Source organism: Numenius arquata, chromosome 11, assembly GCF_964106895.1.
Source record: "Numenius arquata chromosome 11, bNumArq3.hap1.1, whole genome shotgun sequence".
In the NCBI taxonomy this organism is placed as follows: domain Eukaryota; kingdom Metazoa; phylum Chordata; class Aves; order Charadriiformes; family Scolopacidae; genus Numenius; species Numenius arquata.
Window position 1 is genome coordinate 45,539,167 of NC_133586.1, and position 23,278 is coordinate 45,562,444.

The 23,278-nt window shown below is 45.9% G+C and overlaps 1 protein-coding gene across 1 annotated transcript; it reads right to left on the reverse strand.

The window, feature by feature from the left end:
• Window positions 1-13,634: 13,634 nt before the first annotated feature.
• On the reverse strand, window positions 13,635-22,720 carry CDC23 (cell division cycle 23). Its single transcript, XM_074155753.1, has 16 exons — window positions 22,548-22,720; window positions 22,403-22,475; window positions 21,528-21,665; window positions 21,232-21,274; window positions 20,765-20,870; window positions 20,538-20,670; window positions 19,107-19,284; window positions 18,917-19,014; window positions 18,603-18,684; window positions 17,868-18,021; window positions 17,609-17,728; window positions 17,193-17,268; window positions 16,809-16,870; window positions 15,834-15,912; window positions 15,618-15,737; window positions 13,635-14,763 (listed from the first exon to the last, which is right to left on the reverse strand). The coding sequence occupies exons 1-16, from the start codon at window positions 22,673-22,675 to the stop codon at window positions 14,593-14,595; spliced, it is 1,761 nt and encodes a 586-aa protein (XP_074011854.1). The 5' UTR covers window positions 22,676-22,720; the 3' UTR covers window positions 13,635-14,592.
• Window positions 22,721-23,278: the final 558 nt, after the last annotated feature.

The following is a 23,278-nucleotide window of genomic DNA, read 5'->3' on the forward strand; positions in this document are numbered from 1 at the left end:
GTTGGAACTAGATGATCTTGAAAGGTCCCCTCCAAGCCAAACCATCCTATGACCTGAAGACAGTGGCTTTTTTCCTGGCTAGATGTTAAAAAATTCCCTGAAGTTTTCATGTATCCTAGAACACACTTTAATAGCGCTGCATTTTTCACTAGTAGAATCACTGAGTTCGCAGACTACTAATTTGGGCAACAGTTTGGCACTTCTCATATATACATAGGGGATTTGATGCGGTTTTCTTTAGCACTACACAGATTATTTCTGTCAAGTCTTAAGAGACAACGTTTTACTAGAACTGGATGAAATGTTTCAATTACTTGCTAATACCTTGACTGTTCCCTGCCATTCATAGTTGCTTTTTCCAGGTCCTTGAGAACAATTATTTTAATAATGAACACATTAAAAACTATTCTTTTACTTTCTCTCCTACCTGCAAAGGAGGTCACAGAACATTTTCTTTTTGTCCTTTCAAGTGCCATCTCCACCTTAAGCCTATGCACAACCCTAACAAATTATTCTGGCATAGTAAAGGTCTGTGTTAAGATTTGAAGTTCCTTGTAGTGATCAAAATCTTCACTAACAAATATAAAACTACACTTAACAGAGGAAGTTTTCATTATTAGCTATCTAGGCGATTTACTGGACATCTCATACATACTGTTTATACAGCTGTAAAATAGAAAGATGGCCTCAATTTGTCAGTAAAGATTCACTTCAGGCATCCACTTTTAAAGACCCAAGGAAAATATATTGCCCTTTTGACAGGCTGTGTCATCCAGGAAATCTAAGAGCAAATGGTGTTTTTTAAAAACACATCTGTCTGTATACAAATCAAAAATAAGTAGCTGCAGCAGCCACTAACTGTGCTTCCTTGGCATCTCTCAACGGTTAATGTATCTCAAACATGAGCATAACATAAATGATTTGAGGGCAAATGCCCTTCTCCTTGGACTTCTCAGAGGCCCGTATGTCCATGGGAATTAGAAATGTATTCCTGATTGATGAGAGAGTGCACCCAGCTACCATGAGGACGGAAGAGCATTAGACATCTGTGTACCTTTGCACGTCAAAACATTGAACAGTTCTTCAATGTATGATTGCTCCTTTTGAAGTAAGTTTAGACATGGGCAATGGCATGGGTACAATAAAAGAGACAAGTCATTATAAGCATAGATTAGGCTAGAATTAGGAACACAAAATGTTGACCAAGAGACAAGCATGGATTTATGCACTAAAAAGCCACATGGAAGTCCACTGTCATAATATTTACTGACACGCAATAGAAAAAGTATAATATTTTGTCACATCACTAGAAGTAATGAGAAACATTACTTGTATTTTCGTTTCCAAATCTAACAGCACTATGCTCTATGTTCTTGGTCAACATTATTTACTTCTTTGTTGCCCCAAAGACCCCACCATCATCACCAAAGAAAATACAATTAACTGCACAACACATCAAGATCTTTATAGAGCTCCATAAGTTCACAATATGACCCTATCAATCAGAGGGCTACATCTGTCCCTAAAATTGTACTGAGCCTGTTGAGTCTAAAGGCATGAAATTCTAGACCAGATTATGATTAACACTGTAAGACAAATCCGCTCTGTGTAATTTCTAAATCTCTTCCCTTCTTAGCATTAAAAAAATCAGAAAGTCCTGCAGGACGGGGAGAGGAAAGAAAAGGGGTCAAATCTAAGTAGATTTCAATACAGTCTCAAGATCTAGAGCTGGCTTTAAAAAAAAGTCATCATTTATGTAGTGTAGAGAATCCTGAAAATTAAGAATTTCCCTGCCTAACAGAAAAGAAATTGAAACTTTGATATTTCTCTTTTGGAAATATTGAAACTGTCTTATTAAATTGCCCTGCTATTGTGAAATCAATGCAGCATTATTGAGAATACTATTTTGATTTATACACTATGTCACACTTAAAAATGTGTCAAAACCAAGCACTTCCATCAAACCAAGCACTAACTAAATGTTGTTGAAACTTGTAGCAAAAGGGTTGCTGCAGTTCACAACTCCTGTGAGTTTTGTGAGGATTTATTTACCAAATCTGACATCAACAAGTTGTTTGGCAGAACAGCTCTTACAGCATAAAGAAAAAAATCTTAATAGGTAGCAGCCACTCTTCGCCAATGTCCACTCTCCAACTGATTTACAGAGTTGGGATTCTGGTTAGGTAACACTAACATCGGGTTTTTTCCCAAATCAAGGCTGTTGATTCAAGCACTCTGGCTGTTGATCCCAACTCTGGTGCTAGAACCAGGACTCCGGAACATGGCAAGTCAAAAACCCAAATCGAGCTGTTATGCCTATCCATCAGTTGGTGAAGTTTGATGGTGGTTCAGGGATACAAATTGATATCCACCCCCATGTCAGATAAAAAGATAACTTCTTCTGCAAGCCTCAGTCAAACAAAACTCTGTAGCCTTTAGTAGTTCTTCCCTGCGTTTGCAGGTTCTTAATGCAAATTAAGAAAACTAATGCAAATACCACTGTGAAGATTTTTCGTCCTCAGCAAATCCTTCTGGCCTTTGCTCACTTCACCGTCTCTGCCAACAAACTGCAACAATTTTGAGAAACATTTTCTACCCCATACAATGGTGAAACTCCCTTGGAACTAGAGGAGCAGTTCCAGTGCTTACCTGCTGGAGATTTCATCCCAGTAACTAGACTGGATTCATGCTTGTTTGTTTATCTGGTCTTAAGCAATATTTTTAGGACATAACATTTCTGCATAAGCCAGTTCCCATCACTGCAACAATTCTGTTCACTACGAGGGGAACACTGGCCATACACATCGCCCTGTCTCTCCAAAGCCTTCTCATTCGGCTAGTGGGATTTAAATAAATCCAAAATTAAGTCTTTGCTTTGGCTTTTACTTACGAGATTTCACCTATGCTTTGTGTTGTTTCAGAATAAAATTCAAGCCCTAATTATTACATTCTATGTTCTGTGTGTTATGTCACATAACAGAATACATGATAATGAAAACTTATTAAAAGTAGGATTTATATTATTTTAGTATGAAATCATAATTCAGCATCCCAAAATCAACCCAAAAGCCCAGGTCAGACTTGCTGCAAATATTTGCAGTGTTTACACAATGCTGTTCTGTATTTCTTTTTATAGTCAGAAAGTGGCAAATTTCACATGCTAGTAGTTTACACGTGTTTTATTCCACCAAATGGTGACAAACAGCTCTTCATAACAAATCCTAACCACCCCCTGCTTTTGACTATACAAAAAATCATACTCTTGTAGTTAGATTTTTAATCAATACCACAATGATTTTCAGGACTATTAAGATACCTTCAGACCTGATCTCGCAGTATTCCCCGGGTTTGGGGCTCTGCACAGGGAATACAGGATGACTCTGGTGCTGCTGGGCCGCTCATGCTAAAATTACCATTGGCCCTTGCTTTAAAACATGAACCAAAAAACTCTATCCAAGCTGCTGGCAGCTCCATGGAAACAGTCAAAAGCGGACAGAAGCATTATTGTTATCCACAGCAAACTGAGGAGATTTGTTAAACCAATATTCTAGTATTCTCTGGCTACAATACCATCTATCTCTTTCTCATGCATTTATTTCCCTAGAAGCTGCCATAACACGATGCACACTGAGAACATCACTACCAGTGAAAATACAAAGTCCTGCCCTTTCCTGAAAGGAAACGGAAATTTTCCAGAATCGATATTTTTCAGAATGAGATGCACACGGACACAGATCAGACACACTATTTAAGAATGGCAGGATTGTCAGAAAAAAGGATGAACTTTATCAGCCTGCCCAGCTCATTGCAAGATGGGGGTCTGAGAAAACATTTCAGCAGTTTTGTACTTTGAGAATTATTCGAGGCCCATTCTTAGAGTACTAAAAAGATGTTTTTGTAAATGTATTTTACGCAAGTAGGGTCACACTCAAGCACTGCCAGAGACAACAAGTGCAGCCTGAAAGAGAAACATTACGGTTCCCAGAGTTTATAGGATCAGGCTCTCTTTTCTTTGATTTTAACAAGCCAGCAAAACCATCTTTTATTTAATTGAAATGCATATAAACAAGAAGCAGAGAGATAAAGTTCATGACCTGTATCTTTTTCCTGGAAACCTTTCCTTTTCTTTCTTTCTAAGGCCATAACCATGATTATCTATTGTCTTACAGGTATCATAGGAGGGTATTTTACAATCACTACTAAATATTGTCAGATATTTAAGTAATTTTTCTATTTCAAGTAAGAAGGTGAACTTGTGAAAGTTTTTGCCGTTTTTAGCTCAGCTCTTGCTATAGCCAATAAAGGCAGATACTGATACCAGAACGAGCAAGAAAAATCTGCATTCTGGCCTCCCGCATTCTCTTTTAACAACGTACATCTCTATGATTAATCGTTTCCTTCTCTGGACACCTTCCTTCCAACCAGATCACTATGTTATTGCAGTTTATCAGCTTGCACTTCAATATAGCTTCAAAACCTGCATTTCCTTCTCCCACCGTACCACTATCAATGCCTTGCAGAACCTCATGTACACGTTGCTCTAATTTCCCACGTCCTATATCCCTCATGCCCTTTCCTTCCATTTTCTGGGAAAAGAATCTGAATGTTCCCATTACCAGGGAAGCTTGGCAAAAACTAAGCCAACATGAATTACAGTTTGTCTCTTCACATCAGCATTTCAACAGAAATGTAAATATATACGTGAACATCCCATTAGGCATTTCTATCAGTCTTTTAGAGTCAAAATACCTTTAAAAATAAAAACATTACAAAAAACATTCATTAAAATTTACAGGATGATTTTTAGCTGAACTGTGCTGCTTTAAAAGCGGAAGCATCAGCTAATATTAGTCAGGGGAGCAGCATTCTCCTCCCATATAAGCAGGTGATGGGTTGGATTCTCAGCTGGCAAAGGTGTAAGCATGAAACATCGCCCATTAAACCCAGCCAAGATGCTGGTTCATACAGGACGTGGCAAAGTACAAAAAATATAAAAGGTTTCACTTATGAAATATTCAGAATACTGTCTTGAACACACAGGTTTCCATTAAGGCTGCATCTGAAACCAGAAAAATATCTTATGGTAACTTCAGATTTTAATAGGCACTAAGCTATTGTATATCATTTCAAATCAATTTCTAAGGACAACGCTTACACCTTCCTTGGGTTCACCTAACACAGGCTGCCACTCAGCTCACCGACACTGACTGCATATTCCAGGAAAACGGCAACAAGTAGGTCACGCTGTGACCTACAAAAATGTGTGACGTGATTCAGAAGGGATGTGCCAGAGCCTCGGAAACTGGGGCTGGGTACCACCGGGTCAGTAACACCCACCGCCGTGCCCGGGGGTTTATCATTGTGCCGCTGAAACGCTGGGCACGCTCCAACCCTACAGGTTCATTCTTAGAAGCATTTCCAAATTAATTAATGCAATCTTTTGCTTAGTTATAAACTACCAAATAGTAACCAACACAATCATTCTCTCAGCTGTAAATTACTCCATGTTCTTCAAGTGCAACAGTCCTCATATACTCTTTGTTCGTCTAAGACCGATTATAATTAGAGAGGAGAGATGAGAAGGGAATATTACTAAGGGTTGTATTAACTTAAAGCAAACTCTCCCAGCTGATTCTCCAAAAAATGACTGCATCTTGTTTTGTTCCTCACCAATGCACAGAGACAGAATATAGAGCTTGCAGAACCTTAAATATTAAATACAAATAAATACAGCGTAAAAAAACCCAATGACTTATCTATGAATAACAGAACTTCAAGAACAAAAATAACATTCATATTCATGAAAATGTAAGTGTATATTACATATTAATAGAATTATTAATCTTTTTAAAATTCATCACTAAAATATTTGTACACCATGCCTACCCCAAATACATGCAAAGCAATACAGTGTTGATTCAAATTAATTTTCATCACCTGTAACATTTGCATACACCATAGAAATAAATAATAAAAAATATTTCTGCATCCATTTTAAAAGAAAATCAACTTAGTGAATTTCAGCAAACCAGCACACATACAGGGAAAAAAAAAAAAAAAGAAATCCAGAAACCCTGATGCCACCATTTCTCCCAACTTTATTTGCTTACTCATTATCGATTACCCCAAACCACCTGGGACCTCAATGCAATTTTCAACAGCTGTTTCTTCTTCTTCAGTTTTAATTTCCATGTTACTTAGACCTTTTGTTTACAGTCCATGCAATGTAAGGTTTAACAAGTCTTTCCCCTAAAAACTTAAAAGAATATTATAATAAACAATTTCAACAAAATTCAACAAATCGCTTGACAAAGGGAGTAGAGGTGTTAGACAGGAGGAGTGTGTAAAGTGAAAACAGGAGATAACATGCATTTTAGCATCAGCTGTTCTCAATTCAAATCATTCATTTTGTTCTTTTTGTTAAAATGAGATAATGTTATACTTTGCATTATCATTTTTAACATAAAAGAAGACCTAGCATGCCATAGCAGCTGTTCTATGCAAATAATTTTCTCAGGTACATCAGTTTGCTTTATTATTCATCACAGAGTTAAATTTCATCCAAAATTAGAAATGGAATTGTGGTCTATCCAGTCTTCATTGATACTCCATATTCGTTGGTGTTTGTTAAACAGTTAATGCAAGGATTTCATCACACAGCTGTGTACTGAAGTGCTTGCTGCATTCATTTGCCTCTTTCTTGTTTAACTACGCCATGTGGATAGTCACATACAGGGGTTCGCTTCGCTTCTCTTCTGACAACAGCTGACTCAGACTACTTAACACAGGGAACTGGCTGTGACATCCAAATGTCATCTTCCAGATAAAACATAGGACCTAAAGTTTCTAGGATGTGACAGTTTCTCAGCTACCCACCAGTGATCCAGACGCATGGCAAGCAAGTCATAGAACAGTTTGGGTTGGAAGGGACCTTTAAAGCCCATCCAGTGCCACCCCTGCCCTGGGCAGGGACACCTCCCACCAGACCAGGTTGCTCCAAGCCCCCTCCAACCTGGCCTTGAACCCCTCCAGGGATGGGGCAGACACAGCTTCTCTGGGCAACCTGGGCCAGGGTCTCACCACCCTCACAGCAAAGAAGTTCTTCCCCACATCTCATCTCAATCTCCCCTCTTTTGGTTTAAAACCGTTCCCCCTTGTCCTGGGGCTTCCCTCCCTGATCAAGAGTCCCTCCCCCCCCAGCTTTCCTGGAGCCCCTTCAGGGACTGGAAGGGGCTCTAAGGTCTCCCCGGAGCCTTCTCTTCTCCAGGCTGAACCCCCCCAACTCTCTCAGCCTGTCCTCACAGCAGAGGGGCTCCAGCCCTCCCAGCATCTCCCTGGCCTCCTCTGGCCCCGCTCCAACAGGTCCATGTCCTTCTGGTGTTGGTGGCCCCAGAGCTGGAGGTAGCACTGGGGGGGGGGGTCTCCTCAGAGCAGAGCAGAGGGGCAGAATCCCCTCAGCAAATCATACAGTACAGTGAGTTTTAGTGAAATGAACTGAAAGTCTGCATTTCTGAAAGTGCTTGCATGTCATTATTTTCCTTTAAAGTTCACTGCATCTTTTAGAATCCAAACTGCGGACTGTGATCCATACTGGTTTTCTGTCATTTAGAGAGAAGCTGTATTTACACTCATTTAACTTGACAGCATTCGGTATGGCTAGACCATAGAGCTTTTTCATGACAAAATACTGTTGAATTTTCTATTTAGAGCTTCACCTCCTTGACCAAAGGTTTCTAGTCCTTGTACTTCAAAGGAGAAGTTCAAGTAGACCTTAAAAGATACAGAAACTAGAAGGACTACAAAAATTACATTTTTCCACCCGCGTGGATTCTGGATCTTGAGCACTGATGACACAGAGAATTGCACAGAGGTAGATGATTACTAAAGAGAAGGCAGCAGAGAATCCATCTCTGAGGATGAGAAGATAAATTTATTATAATGTGGAAAGACCAGATCTTCAAGTGATACAGATTTACAGAGGAACTTTGAAGAGGTTACCTGCTGGGAATGTGAGCAATCTATTGATTTAGAAACACATAGTGCAAACATGCCATTGTAAATTCAAGTAAAATAATTAATTTTTTTAAAACAAAACCATTTGTTTTGCAGTTTTGTAACACAAATACTGCATTGCCATGGACAGAGACTAAAGAGAAATCTGACGGAACCCAGAAGATACAAAGAAGGACTGACTAGAAAGTGATCCAAAATGCAGGTGTCTGGTAAGGACTATTTTGCTGCCTCACAACTTCACAAAGCAAATAGAAAGAACAAATATTGACCACAATGAAAAATGACCATGACTCGGTAGTGAAAGCTAAGTTGTAACTATCTTCAGTCTCCCATAGTTTGGTTAAAAAGAAGGGGGGGGAAGAAGGGGGGGAGAAGTTATCATTAACAAACTAGTTGGATTTCAACTGCTCAAGTTACACCCGAGTTATAGCAGCCTTATGACAATATAATCCATCACCATACCTTTTTTTACAGTTGGAAGACTATTTTTAAACACTTTTTAAACCACAACATTACTTGTCTATCAAATGGATGAATAGAAATCAAAACTCAAAATTATTCTGGGCATCATTTTGCCAATTATGTTTCACAGCATCTTCCTGACTTGAAGACCCTGAGGTCACTTATCCTTTGTAACGACAGAGAAATTATGCAGCATCTTTCCAGCTACATTAAGGTGGTGATAATAAAAGGTCCAGCAGAACCCAGCATACGCTTACAATAGCTAGTCACCTCCTTAACACACAGCCATGTTTTAGCTGTACCTTATGTTCAATTCCTAAGAAGTAGGGCACAGAAGGCCTTATTCAGAAAAGCATATGGTAGGCAATGGCCTCTGGAAGCAGAAGGATTCTCAGCAGCCACTGGAAGGTGTCCTCGAGACCTTTCGCTGTCTTGGTGGCCCTGCTCTGGACACACTCTGATAGGTTGATGTCCTTGTATCGAGGCACCCATGGTCTTTGGATTGCTACAGAACTACTTACAGACCACCCGTGTCTTACACCCTCTTCAACAATTACCAGCTAACCACTCTCAGGCTTCACCAATGCCATAACCAATCCTGGAGAACCTCTCACCATCACCAGATATTTACCTCACTCGAGCACCAGTCTGAACCTGGTCAGCTGCCAGCAGAGCAAGTGTTTGCAGCACAGCAGGCCTGGATTTGAGATCCATGTGTGGAGCAGCAGGCCGGATCGATAGAAACAAAACCTGAGTCAGAGCAGAAGCAGTAAGCCCCACATCATGGCCTGAAAAGGGACAAAACACTCTTCCTGATGGGCCACCTGGAGGGCTGGACCCGAGTCGGTGTGTGCACCAGTGCAGCATCTGACCCAGCAAACAGGAGACACTGAGAAGGGGACTCCAGCGCGTCACCTCACAGCAACGTGCACGACGGTGTCAGAAAGCAAATATTCTAAAAAATACACCTCACTCATTTTTTACTTACAGGAGTTCAAACTAATCTTTTAAAATATATACCTCTCCCCGTTCCCAGCCTACACGGTATGCTCAGCATCTTTTACACATCTGCATTCACAGCAAAAAATAAAACCGGCTAGGGCCGGGTCCCGGTGCCGTCAGACACGCACCGCCCGGGCTCAGCAGCCATAACGGCACGGCGGGTCCCAGCCCCGCCGCGGGAGGATGCGCTGCCCCCGGCCCGGCCGCAGACTCACCGCCGAGCGCCGGGAGCGGCCTGTGCCGCCGCTACAAAGGGCCCGACGGCGCCGGCCCCGCACCGCCGGGGGGCCCCTGCGACCCGCGCTCCGGGTGCCGTGTCACGCACCGGTGGACGCGCCGCGGGCGATGCCCCGGGAGGCCGTTACCGGCCCCGCCGCCGCCGCCGCTCCGCGGCCCTGCCCGGCCCCGCAGGACGCGCCCCCGCCGCGGGCCGCCATCAACCGCGCCCGGGGGAGGCGAGACAATGACCGGCCCGCAACACAATGGTGCGGGACCGGCGCGCTGAGGCGGCTCCGCGCGGGCTGCGCCCTGCCACACCTCTCCCCCCCCCCCGCCTCCGTCGCCGCTCGGCTCCCCCCTCCATCCCCTCCCGCTCACCTCACCTCCCCCGCTCCCGCTCCCCGCCGCCGCCCCGGCCCCAGCCTAAGCCATTGTTCGGCCGCCGCCGCTCACCGTGCCGCGCCCAGGAGAGGATGCCGAGCGGCCAGGGACGACACGGCGCATCCATCCTCCCGCCGCCGCCGCGGCGGCCCCAGCCCAGCGCGGCCCCGCGCCCTCCCGCGCGCCGCCGCCTCCCCGCGGCGCAGCCCCGCGCAGCCGGGCCGGGGTCTGCGGCAGGCCCCGCCCCGCCCGCGCGCCGCCGCAGCGCCCGCCGCCATGGCAACGCCGCGGAGAGCAGCCGCAGGGCGGGCCCGGCCGGGGCGGGCGGCGGAGGGGACCCGCGGCCGCCGGCCGGGTCTGTCAGGCCGTCGGACGGGCGGTGTGAGGCCTGCGGGGGCGGCGGGTCCCCGCCCTCGGACCAGAGCCACCGCAGCCCCCGCGGCGTGCGGGAGCGCCGGGAGCGGGCCGGGCCCGCACGGCACCGCGACCGAAATCGCACCTCGGGGCGGCAAAACGCCCCGCCAAAGGAGCGGCCATCAGCCGGGGGGTGTGGGACCGGTGTCCCGTGAGGCCATCCCCTCAGTGGGACCTTCCCACGGCGGGCCGGCGACAAGCTCCAGCCCAGACGGGGTTGATCGGAACCGGTTGTATCTCTGAATGAACTGCGAAGGCAGGGACGCTGCTTCTGCGTAGCCCAAATGCCAGTGAGGCAGTCGGCAAACAGTGGCCACGGGAGCCCCTGCGCTCTGGGTTCCTCAGAGGATTCTCCGTCTCCATCCTGAAGCCTGACAGCGATGGCCCCGGAGAGGCCGATGGGCCGACAACAGTACAGACATGGAGAACTCCAGCGGCTGTCCCTTTGGCGGGGTACGGAGATAAGCGTCACTGTTAGACCTGGCCAGAGCCGGTGGCTGGAGCACTTGCCAGAGGAGACGAAGGCAAAAAAAGTTGAGTACCTCAGCCTTCTCCATGTCGGCTGTAGTCAGGTTTGTACGGCAGTACAGTCTCTTTCACCTTCCTTTGGTGTCCTGTGTTCCTGTAAAACCATTCTTTTATTTCGTATGTCCCCAGCCAAGCTCAGCTGCAGCCGTGCCTGGGCTTCCTTGATGCCCTCCCTGCAGCCCCAGGCCGTATCCCCATCATCTCCTCAGGATGTGCATCGCCGCCTCTGCCGCCTGTGCACTGTGTGTCCTCCAAATTCACAGGACTTTTTACTGGGACTTAAAAAATGAAACATTGGCAGTTGACCTTTATGAGGCTTTTTAATCACTCATGTAAACATTTTCCCGTATTTCCACCAGTTAGAATTCTTTGATAAATCGTGGTTCCCTTGTCCCAGTAAAGAACTTGAATTGGTCGTTAAGTCTGTGGATACTTTGTCCTCACAAAGGATATTTGAGCTGCTTCTTCCAGCTACCTTTTGCCATCTCTACCTGCAAGTTCTGGGCCTCTAGAGAGGGGACAAAACTGCCGGTCCCTGCAAGGGCTGAATTACCCAGTGCGTTGGCCGGAGGGTGCAGGAGCAGCAAGGAAGGGCTTGTGCGGCGAGGGAAGGCAAGCCGGGAGCAAAGGGGGACAGCAATTTCACAAACGGTCTCGCTCATACCTCAGTCTTGCATGGGATAATTACGGGAGCACTTGAGAAATACGTCAAGATCCAATTTTGCTGCTTAAACCCATCTGCTGTAGAAATGCCGGTTCAATAGGTGCTAAGGAGCATAAAACAGAGTCATTTCTAGAGATGCCCAGAATTAGGAAAATGGGATCCCTCTGCGATCTGCACACGATGCAGTGCGTTGTACGGAGGGCCATGTGTGGTGATGGCCTTGCCTGCAGCTTTCCCGGAGTGCCCACCCGTACGATGGGTCTCACGAAGCACAGGAAGCTATGGACAAATGGGAAAAGGCTTTTGAAATGTTTTTTCCTTGATTAAAATCATGCCACAGCCATAGGGATAAGGCTGTAATAAATTTATTGGGGTGAATAAGGACACTGATTCTGAAACAAAGGCATATTTATCTTTTTGTCTCTACTGGCAGTTTTAATTGCAACACTGACACCAGCGATAAGTCAACTAGTGCTTCCCGCACGCTCTCCCTGTCGCTGTCTCACAAGAGAAGGGCACGGCTGGGGCACGCTACACTGCAGTTGCCATCGTAGCCCAGGCTCACCGCAGTCCCTTCTCACCCATCTGGATAATGGATTTAATGCAGGACTTTTGTAAGCACCACAGTTTGGACAATCTTCATTTAAAAACAGTCAGTTGAAACTTGGACTATTTCGTCCTAAGGAAATCTTCAGACAATTACAAAACTCAGTGGGAGCTCCTACTATTGGACAGCCCCGAGGAAACTGGAGCTTGTTGAGCATGAACATCTGCAGTTTATTCATAACATGAATATATTAATTATTCGTAACTCATAACCCCAACCTGAAGTACTTTTAAAAAGCCCTCCAGGTTGTACTAAGCTTCCCAGTTGTAACTGAATAGCACCGAGACACTTGGCTGAAGCCATAGGTCAAACCAATATCCCAAACTGTTGGTTGTTCTTCACAAGTCATTGCTCAAAACAAACAAAATCACATTCCTGCCAGGGAGATGAAGCCCAAACATAACACTCTCTTTGTCTGAAGGGCACTAAGTGTCAACGAACAAGGGAATTCAAGTCCAAGTCAGCAATGTTGTGAACCTCTGTCCATTACCTCAGTGAAGTTGTGAAAAAACTCGACATCTGGTTAACAGCTCCTCAGTGTAAAAGACAAGACAGAGAACAGGACGGGTGATAAGTGAAGCACACGGATACATAAAGCCCAACAGCAGATAACCAAGACTCGAGCTCTAAGACACAGGTTGATGGGCCATTAAAGCAACCACCCAAGTGTAACTCTGGAGATTCAACCAGGAGATTCAACTCTGGAGATTCAACCAGGAGCTCTGTGACCAACAGGAATATGGCTGGTTATCAGTAAGGGTCTTGCAGACAAGGGCAAATTTATTTTAAGATGCCCAAAGAGGACTGCAGGACCACATAAAACGTATCATGGGATGTCCAGGGGAACGACTGCAGACCCCGAGGGAGGGGCGAAGATGGGTCTGGGAGGAACAAGCGTGGGAAAACAGGAGTGAGAGAGTGTTGATGCAGAAGAGGCACCAACCGCATGCCAGCAGGCTGCTGGTCAGGAACCTTTGTCTGGCCGAGACTTCCTGCTCATCACCAGAGTGCCTTCTACGGTGTTATTAATTAAACAAACACTATTGCTGCCAGTTTTCTGTATCATTGTGCCCCTTACTCTGTTTGTGTCCATACGTGTGCGTTCCAATACCAGCCCTAGCTGGGACCAGCCAGCAAACAGGCAAAACCCACAGTCTGCAGATACCCCAGGCCCAGGGTTGAGACTGAACAAGATACCCAAGGCCCAGACACCAATACCAAAGAGGCTTGAGGTCACGGGCAGAGACTGGAGAGACCAGAGAATGCAAACATGCACTTGAGTTAAGTCACTGAAAGCATGCACACAGGTTGTACCAGCAAACTTGAAGCAAGTAGTAACAGGATCAGGACAGTTCTACAGTTTCTGTTTTAAGCAAGCACATCTGAGGGCACTGCCCTCTTGTTTACGTTACCCTGATCATTTCTGGCCGTGTCTGCACTATGCAGGCAGCTCTGTGCATCTTTGACGTGCACACTCAGCCTTACTATGGGCTGGATGTGCCAACGGGGACAAGCAGCAGGGGAGGAATCCCCTGCACCACACTGTCCACAAGATGGGGCAGCCCTTAACAAAATGATGCATTACGGTTCGTCCGATTCCATTTGTTACAGTACACAGGAAAGCTGCACCATAAAGAAGCCCACGAACAATAACTTAACCATTAGTTTTTAATTGTGCTATCCCACTGGCTGCTTTTCTACTGAAAACCACAGTATCTTGTCAGATCCACAGACAGAATGGCTGTCGCCTGTGGCTACCTGGAATCCCTCTGACACTTCTCAGTCCTTCAACACTGACATGGCACCTGTATCTAAGTGCCTGTATCTACTGCTTTCATAGAACATCTTCTGTGTAGTTCAGGACAAGCAAAAGTCCTTAGGTAGCAGGCAGTAACAGTTTCCAATGCAGACAGCAATGATACCACTAAGAGGTCATCCAAAGAAGTTCAGTAAAGACCAGAGGTAACAGGGCAGAATCAAACTTCAAATATATTTGAACTTAAGCAAACAAGCTCTTCCCAGTCCCTCAGTTTGGAGTAGTCCTGTCTCTTGGATCACATCTGCCCTCTGACTGGAATGACTCGGTGAGAAAAGCAAGTTCTCACGTCTCAGCACAGGCATTTTCCATCGGCTGCGCCTTCGCCTGCTGGGCACCTCTGTCTGCAGCTGTGGGCTCCAACAACTCTGACCCCTCACGTGAAGGCAACAATGGATGTGGAAATTTCACTGGAAAGAAGTAGGTGGTTGCAAGCCCCATCTGCAATGTCCCACTCAGTGCAGGGGTTTGAAGTACCAGCATTGTTCACGGTGTTACAGAAGAGAGGTTGAGTGGGGAGACACGGCGTGTGGGAGTGTTGTTGGCCGACAGTGACGCAGGGAGGAAAAAGGGAGCAGCAATATCCGTGGAAGAGGTTTCTCCTTGGTTGCGAAGCTGTAAGATCTGCCGCAGCAGGGCCTTTCCTTCTTCTCTAGTCTGAAAACAGTTTATCAAAAACAAAACAATGGATGGGTGGTTTCTGGATCAAATTCACTATGTAAGCAGTATAAAAGTTATAGCAGTTTGTCATTCTGTAAGGCTGCAAGCTATAAAAACCATCCTCCTTTATTTTTTCTTTTGCTACTTAAAAATGTTAAGGTACGTCACTTTTTTTTTTTTTTTTAAGTCTTTCCTCCTTTTACTCACCTGATTTGCATGTTACTTGGGTATTTCAGACAGTGTTACCATCAACCACTGAGGCTGTCTATTTCAGTAAAAAGTAGACTGGAGAAGCTTCAAACAAGCTTCGGAGTTCCAGATAAATTTGTTAAGGACCAAACACCCTGCACTCATGGCTAGTGTCTGCCTCCAGGCTGAAGTTAAAAATCCAAAATTTCCCACTTGCAGATACAGAACATCTCAGAATACAGAGTTGCATACAAAGCCCAGGTACTATTATATCCTCTGCACCATCTACATGCAGAAGATGAGGAAAAAAAGAAGTTATGTACCATCACTACACCATGTGTGGGAATGTCACCATTTAACTACCTCCTCTCCACCAAGATTTTCAGCAGTCTCAAGACTACCATGCAGAGCCTCAGACTCTTTAATGAAGACAACACCAATGAGACATGGTTCAAGTTTACTGTCTACACCGTATCCCATGATTTCAGTCAATCACAAGCAGTATTAGTGACCAAGTATACACCCCCACCACTCAGGATGTGACCTGCATGGCAGGCAGCTCTCATTCCTTCTATAGAGGATTCCTTCTACTCTGACGGGAGCCAACACCAAGGTCAGAGATCCCCTCAACAAAAAACACCGAAGACTCTGTAACTACTCACATCATTGAACGCACAGCACTTCTGAGCACACGCTGAGGCCTCATCCCAGAGTTTGCACTTGAAGTAGTATTGGGCCAGGTAGCGGAAAGCAGTGCTCACCTCCACGTGCTCCACCAGCTCCTGCAGTGAAGGGTAAAAACCATCATCTTTTAGCACCTTCCAAGGCAGTTCTACACCATGTTTACTTCTCCTTTTACTCCCCAGATATCATCTTACCCCGCAGGAATAGATATCCTGGATGTATTTGATATAGCACTGAGCTGCCTGTTCAGATTCATTCAGCTGTTCATGCAGCCTAGAGAAGGAGAAAAATGGGTCACTGGAACAAGACCACACTGTCCAAGACCTTCTTGGTCCATGAGAAAGTACCTGCTCAACCTGACCTGGACTAAAGCCAGGTCTCCTCCTTCAGCACTAGCAAGACCTGCACCATGTATTGGCCCTCATGGAAAGAGAAGATCCAGCATGAGAACATTTACGTTACCAGAAAGGGAGCCAGTCAGATCCCAACTGCTAAAAGCAGTGACAACCAAAGCAGGGACTTTTGCTTATTCTGTTACATTTTAAAGCTTTTAACAGGCCTTTGCCATCCTATTTACTGGCTGTTTCCTCCAGTGCGCCTTTTTTCCCCCGCTACATCCCAAAAGTCTTTGTACAGCAGCTTCAACTTTCACTTGCCCTTTTCCCTTCCCTTCACTTTTTCCACTTTCTATTACTTTATCCCCACCAAAAAGTAGTGCTGATGTCAGAGTTTGTTTTACATTAGACCCCCTCCCAATGTCACAATCATATACTGGGAAAATTAAAGTAAAATAAAAAAAAAATAAAAATAAAAATAAATCAATCAATCTACAATTTTGTATATCATCTACCGTCATAGACTGCTTTCAGTTTCAGTACCACAAACACAATTGCTAGTGCCGCCTGCTCAAATCACCCCAGGATTCAGAGGATCCTTCAACCCACATGATGCTACGATTCCCTCCAGTTACCCTCAGGGAAACTTAAAGCTGAAGCTGGACAGAATTTGCAGTCATTACAGACCTAAAGATAACAGTTACCACAAAGCTCCAAAAGTAATACTACCGAACAGCAATTCCACTTGTTTTACATTTACTGTTTTATCATTAGGTATCAAAGTGCTAGTGGCGTTTAACACAGTGTTGGCGGTTCAGTGATGAACATACTCACTTTGCTAGTTTCACCAGTGCCATTTTCTCCACGTCTCCCACAGCGTAAGCTCTCCAGTAACACTGCCGAGGAAGGAAAGTCAGTCAAGCACACCACAAAAATGACTCCGGCTCACGACTCATGCAAATGAGAAACAGGAAACACCACAGCTTTTCCAGCAACGGGGCATGTCACAGCTGTAATCACTCTTTTTTTTATTTATCAGCTGCTCTAGTTACATTGCAGCAGAATTTCCCCAGTTGTAACCGCCACAGAAATGGTTTCAATAAGCTCCTACCAACACACCGTGTGCATTTCTGGTAGCACCGGGTACACAATTTTGCTGCGACGCCACCGAGTGTCCTGGGAGACACCTAATGTCTTACTTCACACACCAGTTCTCACCTTTTTAGCTTCCACCAACTGATTGAGTTTCTCATAGCATTCTCCTAGAGCAACCAGCATACGAGAGTCATTTGGTCTGTAAAAGAACAATTCCTAGATGCAGTTTAACAGACAGCCAGCTGATCTCAGAGTGGGGTGGGGGAAAAAATATCTACATCTGGCAGTACCGGTCATCTTCTCCTACATGAAACATCAGTTCTACTCCTGATCAGCATTCCTCAGCGTTTAACTATTAACAAAGGCTTTGCCAGTCAACTAACACAATTAAAAGGATTTTGCATAGCGAGACTGCACAAATCACACAGCATTGATGTTCCTCTCCCTTTCCCAACTTAGTTCCTGCATGTAAATTCCTCAGCGAGTAGAAACTGCACCAGAGTGAACACCAATAAACATGACTCCATTCTCAACTCTACCTGAGCTGGTGGGCCCGTCGGTAGTAATAGAGACAGTAAAATGGCATTTTGAGGATTTCATAGGTTTGCCCCAAGCCATACCATGCTCTGTAGTCCCTTTTGTTCACCTCTATCGCATGTCTGTCAAAGGAAAGGAGATGAACTAGTCAGAAAGCAAGTCAGGGTCAAAATCAAGACAGAGTTTAGCAACAGACTAACAAAGAATAGAAGATACTACCTCAATCCTTATGCACACAGACTCAAAGACCATGAGCGATACCTGTAAGCCTGGATAGCTGCAGATGTGTTCTTCATTTCCATATACTCATGTCCCATGAGTGTCCAGGCTCCCAGATAACGAGGATTCAGTTTCAAGGCTCTCTGGAAATAGAGTGCTGCTTTTTCATGCTGGGAACGCAAGCTATAATAATTCCCTAAAGCAAAAGTCACAACATTTAAATAGATTAAAAAAAAATCCCACAAACAAACCCAGCAGAGAAGTAGAAAACAGATGGAAGAGGTATTACCTACTACCTCCTAACTTAAATCATAAAGACTCTATTAAAGGCAGATCTGCTTCAAACTTCAAGAGACCTAACAGCAGTCTGTTCTCCAGTGTTCTGGTCAATCCTTTTCCAGTTGTGCCAATCAATTAAGATCCCATCCCTTTGGCCTTAAAACTTATGTCATGATCTAACAAATTAATTTCCTGGTCCTGACACACAATTATTTCCATTGGAGCTTCAAGACTCTAAATGGATTCTCAGCTATGTGGGTCTTCATGATGGTTTCTTTGACTCCTTTGTGCGCTGACAGTAATTACAGCAGCTCCTTCAGAGAAAAATGAGGGAAAAGGGTACTCTGGCATTTGGTCTGCTTTTTAGGCTGCCTGAACCCACTTTCGCCAAGCAGTTTTGATAGCCTTGCTGGATGACCATTTTCACAACTGTTTCTAAGATTTCCGTGCACGGCCACAGACAGCACAATAAGAACGCGTAAAAGAGCTGGCTCTCACCAATCACACAGCAGGTCTCAACACGATACTTGTCTATCTCACACAGATTGTGAGCCAGGTAGCTCAACTCGGGCTTCATGCTCTAGTGAAACAAAGAAATGGAAGTGATGAGAAAAGGAGCATGTTACAGTTCCACAAAAAACTAAGGCAGCTGGCAATGCATACACCGCATCTGTCTCACGGAACTGCAAAGCAGAAAGTGGAAGCTGAAAGCCCGTATTCAGAGAGGTGAGACAGCACCAGCGGCTTTGCCAGTGTTTAATGTACCTCTCATAAACACCACCGTTATGGACAGGAACAGAAAGAGTGCTTACCCTCACATACAGCAAATTGGAGAAAGTGTCCATGTTTTCTATCCTGTAAGGATCTTGTTTCCTTAGCTCGTTAAAGATGGATAAAGCTTTGTCAATATCTGAAGGAAGAACAGGAGATGGGAGAACAAAACCATAAATGTCAAGTTTGCATTAAGAGGCTCATTCCTACTAGTCAGTAAGTGTCACTGACCTCGGATGTTGTGGTAGGCAACTGCAATCTGAGAGATGATGTAAGTGCTTTTGGAAAATCCTGCATCAATGAGACTCTGATACTTCTGCAGAGCCTCCTCTATCAGCTGCAGCTCAGTATAAATGTGTGCAAGAAAGAACTCTTTCATCCATGTATCTGGCAAGGACAGGAACTTCAACTGGCAAGAACCAAAGAAGAGGAGGAAGAGATGACAATCAGTAGTATTCTAAGAGCCACCTGCGGCCAAGAATCCATTATCTTCCCTCCCATGATTTAGTAGATGGTCTTGAGGTAGGAGGCTTTCCTGCAATCGCTTTCTTAAACCATAACACCAGCTACAAGAGAGCAGTATTAGGACCAAGAATTAATACCAGGTTCTTCCACAGGAGAGACTAAATAATGCCTATAAGTTGAGAATATTGAAACGGGAAAGGCGCATTAAGACATCCAAGTCTAAAAAGCAGTACAATATGGACCACATAATTCTATTTAGTCACTCCCAGTTGTTGTGCTTTGGGCCAGACTGGCCACTGAAATGCCCGCTGGAATTATAGAAGAGATGAAGCCATTTCATTTGGTCAACTGGTGAACACATTATCGTCTTCAAATCTGACAGCACCTGGCTTCTGCTTCAGCCACTGGCCCTATTCCTCTATTAAACTTAGAAGTCTTTCGAAAGACTGTACTTTCTTCCTATGCTTGAACATCAGTATCGTATCGCTATTTTTGATAACCTCCAAAACAGACTCCAAATAATCTCATCAAAAATGCATTTCCCTTTTTCCACAAATCAGTAAGGCTCTCTTCTGTGCCACCCCTACTTTTTTAAATATTTCACCAGCCAGAATTGACTGAAGAATTCCAGGAGTGGTCTCATAAAATTCCATGCGTTAAGAAAAACAATCTGGTTTGGTTTTACATCTACGTTCAGTTCTGTGACACACTTCACCTTGTATGTGCAGCTTTGTATTTGGCAGAGGGAACACCTACATTAGTGTTTCAGTTTTTAAAGCAGGGATTCCATATATTGTTTCAGGCCACCAGAAGAGCTCAGTAACTGTGGAACTAGAACCAGATTAAGAGGGGAAAAAAAAATAAAAAGAGAAGTATTTCAGGAGGATCTCCTTCACATGACAAGGCAATAACCCTGCTGACAACTACTTCAAAATAGGTGAATTAGCCATTTCTTAAAGCACTTTGTGGGTGAACGATAAAAAATTAGCCCTGCCTGTATAAAGATCCTCAAGCTACAGGATGGTAAGCAATTGAATAAAAAGAGGTATTAACAACATAATTTACAGCCTCGGATTGCCTTCCCTGATAAGAGTCTTACAGAATAAAGCAGTGGGTGACATCAATCTTGTGGCAACTGAACCATTGGTTACTGAACCTAGAATTTGTTACCACATTTTGATATCTCCCAAGTTTTACCATCTCTTTATCCGTAATCAAGTTGCAAAGTTCCAGCCAGGCTCCCCAGTGCAAAGGTAAGACATGGGCAGCTTCAACAAACACATCTATCGCTTCTTTCACCAGGTCCAGCTTCCGCAGCACCACACCATACCTGTAAAGAAAAGTTATCAAGTTAATCAGAACCATAAAGCTTTGCGTATCCACACAAATGCACGACTACATTAGAAATATACACAGACACTTACAGATAAAGGCCAAATCCATCCAGTTCCCGTGCCTTGTGTTTCTTGCTGAGCTCAACTCTCAATTCTCGTAGAGCTTCATTTTTCACCTGTCCTTTTTCCAGAGGTCCTGCACAAAGAGAAAAGTCAAACAGCTTTCACTCAAGAGTCTTACCACAGCAATTACAACGTCTAGGGTATATTCACAATCATCACTGACATGACCGAAATGCTTCCCAGCCTTGATTATCTTCCTCTTTTTGAAAGAGAATCACTTAGTCTGATTACCTGCTTTAGCAGAAGAACTAATAGATGAAAACCTGTAACCTGTACTAGGCCAATGAGTTGAGAGAGAATGAAAGAAATCACATTACCGCACACTATTACCCAAAAATGGAGGGGGAAGCCGTACAACCAAGATGATTGACATGAAGAAGCATTACTGGAAGCTTCCCTTTGCTGTCTTGTGTTTCCTGACACCAGAGACTTACCCAAACTATCCACTGTCTCATCATCCTTCTTCTTTTCCCCTGACTGTGGAAAACAGAGGAAAACCAAGATTACATTACGGTAGCATATTCCTTATTTTCACTGCAATGCTAGCAGCAGCATGCAAACTGAGTTTTCACACACATCACAGTTCTAAAAAGAGCACCCCTATCTCCCTTCCCCCCAAACATATAACTTGGGCTTCTGGGTGGTCATTTGGAACAGAACAATAAGGTATGCCAGGGAGGGGTAGGAAGCAGAGTTCAGTGCTGAAAGGCGACTTTTCCTTCTACCTTACCAGGTATCTGGAGTACATGTACAAGAAGTAAGCTTTCTGACTCTTGCAGCCCCGCAGAAAATAGGCAGCCCTGTCATATTCCTTTAGATCAAAGTAAGACTTGGCTAACGTGTAGGCATCCAGATCGCGAGCATCCTCCTGCAGGGACACAGAAGAGTTTTAATACCTCAGAAACTCTGGCATGCTTTAGGAAAATCACCTAGTTACAAACATATCAATGAAATTAGTCCAAAAGCTAAAAGCATAGCTTATTCATCCTCAAAGATGGTTTGAGTGCAATCAGAAAAGTCTCTCCTTCCCTCACGTGATGATGTGGTTTGGGCAACAGATTCCTAGTCCTCAAATAATGAGTACAGACTAGTCAGAAACATTTAAAATAAACAGTGACATTCCAGAAAACAGACATATACTTAGAAGTCCTACGGTACACCTACGGAGGTGGGGATGGAGATACTGCTTGTTTCTCTTGCATGCTAAGGAGCACAAGTTTAATGGTACAACAAAATCTTGGCCTTTGTAAAGACGGATAAAAATTAAGGAGTATGATTTCAAATTCTGCTTACAAATTATCTCATTTAGGGCACAGCGACATGTAAAAGGGAATGATTTAATCTGGGGAAGCTCCATCCGCCCCATCCCGTACGGAACGGAAGGGAACCTCACAGCACTATGTGACAATCGCCGCCCAGGGCTGCCTCCTGCGCCTGTTTTCAAGAGATCGTGATCGCGTTTTTTGCTCAGCGGTTACAGACAGGACCAAAACCCGCCCCGGCAGCAAGATCCGCAGCGCTGCCCCTCCGAGACCCCCCCAGCACCCCCGGAACGGCTGCGGCCCGGCCCGCCTCACGCCTCGCCCAGGCCGCCCCCCTCCGTACCTCGGTGAGCGCCGGGGGCGGCGGCAGCTCGCTCAGCGGCAGCGGGTCCAGGGCGAAGGCCAGCTCGGAGGCCCTGTGGAGAGAGAGGCCCGTCAGCAGGAGGCCGCCCGCCCGTCCGCCGGGCCGGTCCCCCCGCGGCGCTCACCACTTCCCGCTGTGCTGCAGCCCGCGCTCGCGGCTCCGCTCCGCCACACTCAGCAGCTGCTTCTTGATCTCCCGCAGGTCCGAGAAGTCCCCGCCGCCCGTCGCCGGTCCCGCCGCCGCCGCCGCCATGCCGCCGTCGCGCCGCCCGGCCAATGGCGGCCGCGCACCCTGCGCGCCCCCCGCCTCCGGACGCGGCCTCCTCCTTGGGCGGGCTCGGGACGCTCGCTCCCAATCGGAGGCGGCGCGCGGGAGCCGTGGCGCCTGATTGGCCGGTTCTCCGGCCACGTGCGCTCAGCGCAGCGCTCCGCCCCTGCCGCGGCCGCGGGGGTCGGCCCGGCCCGGGGAGCGCCCTGGCGCGGCGGTGCCGGGGCCGCTCGGTCCCGCTGCCGCCTCTTGCCGGCCGCAGCGCGGGGCGCGGCCTCTCCCGGGGCTGAGGCCGGCTTGTCCCGCCGGGCCCCGCGGGCCGCGCTGCCCGAGCGCGCTGCGGCCTGTGGAGCGGGGAGCGGGCCCGGGGCCCTGCCCGCCGAGCGGCCGCGGACTGCGCCGCCGGTCCCCCCGCGCCGGGGAGCGGCCCCTTCGGGAGCGGGGAGGGGAACTGCAGCAAAACGGGGTGCTTTGGGAAAGGCTAAATTTATGGTTCTAAATGCGCCTTCGCTTCCTGAGGGGCGGGACTGTTCGTCTGGGCGCCGGCCTGCCCGCCCCCCCTGCGGAGCGTTGCCTTTATTTATTCTG